The following is a 5,545-nucleotide window of genomic DNA, read 5'->3' on the forward strand; positions in this document are numbered from 1 at the left end:
AGGTGGAACTAGTTGGAGTTTCACATAAATCGGTGCAGACTAGAAGGGCCAATATGGCCCGGTTCCGTACTGTAAATTGTTATATGGTTATATAGGTTAGGACTTTATTCCCTGGAGGATAGAAGAATGAGGGGAGATTTGATATATGTATTTAAAATTATGAGGGGGACAGAGTAAATGTAGGTTGGCTTTTTCCTCTGAGGGTGGGTGAAATACAAACCAGAGGACACGGGTTAGGGTGAAAGGGGGAAAGTTTAGGGGGAAATTCTTCACTCAGAGGATGGTAGAGTGTAGAACGAGCTGCTAACTGAAATGGTGAATGTGGGCTCAATTTTAACATTGAAGAAGAATTTGGATGGGTACATGGATGGGAGGGGCATGGACCGGGTGCAGGTCAGTGGGACTGGATTTTATACAATTAGCAACCATATGAAAAGAGAAATAAAAATGTTAGGAAGTGACACGATGAACATTCACAGTCAGTTGATTGTGTGAAAAACTGCTGAGGAGTGGATTTGTCCATTCACTGCTTTACTTCTTCTCAATAAGAACAGGATAAGTGGAGGGATGGTTCAGTGTTGCCAATCCGAGGAACGTATATCCCACGGCTTCTGGGAATTCTCTGAAACTTCCCATCTCTTGACAAGCACACATGAAGGAAGCATCTGTCCACGGTCTTGTGCATGGCCAGATTGAGACCACCCACAAATTGGCGGAACATCACTTCATCTTCCGTCTGGGCCCCCTCCAACTGAATGGCATTAAAATCAACCTCCGGTTTCCATTAAACCCCATCCTTCTTCCCCCGTTACCGTTCCCCCAGCTCTCTCTTCCTTCCCTTTTCCCTGTCTCCAATCATGGAGCTAAATTCTCACCTTTCCTCTTATCACATCCAATCAACACCTTTTGTTGGTCTGGACTCCTCCCCCGGCTAGTCTGACCCCTCCCACGGCATCTTTCAGCTGCTCCCGTCAGGGAAGAGATCCAGGAGGATCAGAGCCAGGCTGAGGAGCGGCTTCTTCCTACGGGCTGTGAGAACGCTGGACGACCCACGGAACTGCTCACACTCACCTTCCGAGACTCAAATATTCACTAAAGAATGTTGGCTTATTAATTTGTCCTGCTTGTGTACTGTGTGTTCGAATGTGTGCTATGTCTGGGTGTGTGTCTGCACGTTTAACCCCGAGGACCGGAGAACGCTGCTTCATCAGGTTATACTTGTACAATCAGATGAAAATAAACTTGAACAAAATCCTGTGGCTTTAATTCTTACCCAATTTACAGATTGAACAATCACTGAAAACATGCTTCATAATTGCAATGTTAACAAACTTCCGTTAGCCTTTGGAGCTATGATGGCAAGTCCTTGGTCTCTTGCACGATGCGGTTGTTTGGTGGAATGAATCTGATAAAAGCAGCAGCTTGTTTGGTGTTGGCCTCCCTCAACAGTTCCAGCTGTCTCTGGCCTCTCCGCAGCAGGTACTCGATGTGCATTATGTCCGTTCTAGGTATGTGGGAGTTTTTCTGAAATTCACCCTGAATCAGAGGGAAAAATCCCGGTTTGTCTTTGGCAGCTCGAAGGAATTGTTTGTAAAGCTTCAACACCTCTTTCTGTAATTTGCTGTGTCTGCCCATGTTGTAACTCAAGTCTGATGAGTTAATGCCTATTGCAAAGAAATAGAAATTATGGCACTCTCCGATCATCATTTCCAATCAATGTTGAGATTTATTGTCACGTGACATCACATACAACCCTGAGACTTCTTTTCCTGCGAGTTTGGCAAAATTGCCACTAATTGGTGGTCAAAAACTGTACTCAACGTTTACAAATAAAGTCTAAGAGTTTTTTAAATGCCCCCAATGTTCCAGCCTCCACCACCATCTCTGGCAAATCATTCCAGACACCTACAACTCTCTGTGTAAAAATAACTTACCCCTGTTGTCTCCCCAAAAATTCCCTCCCTTCACTTTTACTATAGAACATTACAGCATAGAAACAGGCCCCTTTGGCCCTTCTAGTCTGTGCCAAACTGTTTTTTTGCCTACTCCCATTGACCTGCACCCAGTCCATAGCCCTCCATGCCTTTCCCATCCATGTACCTGTCCAAATACTTCTTAAAACCACATTCACCACCTCAGCTGGCAGCTCGTTCCACACTCCCACCACTCTCTGTGTGAAAAAGTTTCCCTTTTCACACTTAACCCATATCCTCTGGTTTGTATCTCACCTCCCCTCAGTGGAAAAAGCCCATCTACATTTACTTTGTCCGTCCCCTCATAATTTTAAATACCTCTAATAGATCTCCCCTCATTCTTCTACCTCCAGGGAATAAAGTCCTCACCTGTTTAACCTTTCCCTGTAACTCAGTACCTGAAGTCCAGGCAACAACCAAGTAAATCTTCTCTGCCCTCTTTCTATCTTATTGATACCAACGTTCCATTGTGTATTTTGATGATTCATTCAGCAAGGCTAAATCTGATTATGAAGAGCAACAACAACTCCTTATTTGGCAAGACAGTAAAAGACAATTAACCATTGGGTAGAGACACAAGCTGGTGTTATGACTGCTAAAAAAACATCTAGAAACATGTTCCAGTGCACCTATCACAGCAACATGGCCACTTCGCTGGCTCTACACAAAGCCCCAAACCACCTGGACAGCGAAGATGCAGACATCAGGATGCTCTTTATCGACTACATTTTAACACCATCATCCCCTCAAAACTGATCAGCAAACTCCAATAACTGGGACTCAACATCCTACTGAGTAATTGATCGTGGATTTCCTCACCTCCAAACCACAATCAGCAGGGACTGGCAAGAACATCTCACTTTACACCTACGACTGTGGGGCTTGGTACAACAATAACACCATCTACAAATTTGCCGTCGATACCATGGGAGTGGGCTGTATAAGGAAAGGTGATGAGTCACATACAGGCTGAATGGGGCACCAACAACAACTTCACACTTAATACCACCCAAACTAAGGAGCTGATTGTTGACTTCAGGAAGGGAAAACTAGAGGTGGACAATCCAGTGATCATTGGGGATCAGAGGTGGAGAGGGTGAGCAAATTTAATTTCTTGGGAGTCACTATCTCAGAGGATCTTTCCTGGACCGAACACACTAATGGCATCATGAACAGAACACGTCAGCACCTCAACTTCCTCAGGAGTTTGTGCAGGTTTGGTATGATACCTGAAACCCTGCGAATTTCTACATTTGTGTGGTGGAAAGTGTGCTGACCGGCTGCATCATGGGAATATCCTTGAGTGTAAAGCCGTGCAAAAGGTAGTGGTTACAGCCCAGGGTATCACAGGTAAAACCCTCCCCACCATCAAGAACATCTACAGGGAACACTGCCATCGGAGAGCAGCAGCAATCATCAAGGATCTGCACCTCCCAGCACACGCTCTGTTCTCGCTGTTGCCATTAGGAAACAGGTATATCTGCTACAAAACTCGCACCAGCAGATTCAGGAATAGCTGCTCCTCTCCACCATCAGACTCCTTGATCATTCAGGAATCTGATGGCAGCAGGGAAGAAGCTGTCCGTGTGCTGTTGAGTGTTTGTCTTTAGGCTCCTGTACCTTTTCCCCATGGTTGCAGAGTGAAGAGGGCATGGCCTGGCTGATGGGGTGGGTTCTTAGGTGTAGAGGCTGCTTTTTTAAGACACTGCCTCACGTAGGCATCCTCGATGGAGTGAAGTCTGGTGCCTGTGACGCTGCAGGTTGAGTTAACAACCTTCTGGAGTTTATTCTTTCCCTACCAGGCAGTGATGCAACCAGCCAGAATGCTCTCCACAGTACACCTGTAGAAGTTTACAAGAGTCTTTGGTGACATACTGATTCTCCTCAGTCACCTCAAAAAGTATAGCCTTGATCATGCGATGGCATCGACATAGAGGCTCCAGGACAGATCTTTGGAGATGCTGACACCCAGGAATTTGAAGTTCTTGACCCTCTCCACTACTGAGCCCTCGAATGAGGACTGGGTCATTTTCCCCTGACTCCCTCCTGAAGTCCACAATCATCTCCTTGGTTTTGGTGACGTTGAGTGCAAGGTTGTTGCCATTATCCCATTCAAAGAGCTGATCCATCTCCCTCCTGTACGCTTCCTCGTGGCTGTTTGTGATTCTGTCAACAACTGCGGTGTCATCGGCAAACGTAGATGGCATTGGAATTGTGCCGGCCGCACAGAGTCGTGGAGACTCACTTATAATGATCGACTTACGCCCAATCGATTTGTGTCCCCACTTCCAGATCGTAACCCGGCTGCAAATCAGCCCACGGTTGTTTAGGGTCCGGGAAAGATCCTCTGAGAAAGTGACTCCCAAGGACTTAATCTCCACCAGTCTCCACCAGTGATCGCCGGATCGTTCACCTCTGGTTTTCCCTTCCTGAACTGTTCAATATTTCTATACATTTCTGGAATGAAAATACACCACAACAGTTTCATGTCCTGCTGCTCAAACATCTGGTTCATCTTGTGGCCACTCCTGGTGTAGACTGGAGTTATCTTCCCCACAACTGGGCTCCTTACGTTTAAAATCCAGTCTTTTATATTCAACACCAGGCCGAGCGACGCTTCGACCGTCAGCTCGCGGCTAGCTCACTCACACGGGTTTCCATGGGATTTTACAGCCCTGCAAGTATCCCAATAAGCGGCGCCATCTTCACCCACCGACCTACCTACCTGGCTCCTTCCAGCGGCGCTTCCGGTCCTCCGGCTGCAGCGCCGCCTGTGGCCACTCCTGGTTCTCCTCATGCAGCGCCGCCTGTGGCCTCTCCTGGTCCTACGACAGCGCCACCTATGAACATTCCCAATCTGCCACAGCGCCACCTGTGGCCATTCCCAGTTTGCCATAGCGCCACCTGTGGGCATTCCCTGTCAACCATAGCGCCACCTGTAGGCATTCCCAGTCGACCATAGCGCCACCTGTGGGCATTCCCAGTCTACCACAGGGTCTCCTGCGGGCACTCCCAGTCCTACTACGACCTTGCTGCTTTATTGTGCTGCAAGATGTATTGTTTGTCTGTATGTAAGTGCCAATATTGAGGTCCCACCACCCTCCCAGTTTGAGGAGACGACTCACGGGACGGTGGCCACAGTGGCAGACCAGGATGGGCACTGAGGCAGAAGAACACACAGGCAGTGGCCTGTTTGTGACTCTAGGCGAGGAACCCATCCAGGCTGCTGGTGACTGCAGTCAAGTGACTCACACCACGCCCTGGACTGCCGGAGACTGGGTGAAGTGGTACCAGGTATCGGAAGCGGTACTGGAGAAGGTGCTGAGGGTGTCGAAGGCTTCCTGATGATTAGAGTTCAGATCTGGAGCTCAGGTTGCCTACAATGGTTTGGATTGAAGGCTGCATTGCATGGCTGTGGGAGTGCTCGAGGAAAATCCATGGACATTCAGTGACCCTAGGGCAGGGGTGGCCACAAGACATGAAATAATATTACATACATGCTTTAACTCTTACATGCATTTTGTTACAAAAGTTTTGTATAAATATTAATATATGCACGTAATAATATTTAT

The 5,545-nt window shown here is 47.4% G+C and overlaps 1 protein-coding gene across 8 annotated transcripts; it reads right to left on the bottom strand.

Moving 5' to 3' along the window:
- Positions 1-1,242: 1,242 nt before the first annotated feature.
- On the bottom strand, positions 1,243-4,777 carry sdhaf1 (succinate dehydrogenase complex assembly factor 1). 8 transcript variants are annotated; one of them, XM_069909488.1, is made up of 2 exons: positions 4,699-4,777; positions 1,243-1,664 (listed from the first exon to the last, which is right to left on the bottom strand). In XM_069909488.1, exon 2 carries the CDS (start codon positions 1,633-1,635, stop codon positions 1,351-1,353), a length of 285 nt encoding a protein of 94 aa, XP_069765589.1. In that variant the 5' UTR covers positions 1,636-1,664; positions 4,699-4,777; the 3' UTR covers positions 1,243-1,350. The 8 variants fall into 8 exon arrangements, with proteins under 8 accessions (XP_069765589.1, XP_069765595.1, XP_069765588.1 ...); XM_069909494.1 differs by having other exon boundaries at positions 4,695-4,718; XM_069909487.1 differs by having other exon boundaries at positions 4,623-4,704.
- Positions 4,778-5,545: the final 768 nt, after the last annotated feature.

Source organism: Narcine bancroftii, chromosome 13 (assembly GCF_036971445.1).
Source record: "Narcine bancroftii isolate sNarBan1 chromosome 13, sNarBan1.hap1, whole genome shotgun sequence".
NCBI classification, from domain to species: Eukaryota; Metazoa; Chordata; class Chondrichthyes; order Torpediniformes; family Narcinidae; genus Narcine; species Narcine bancroftii.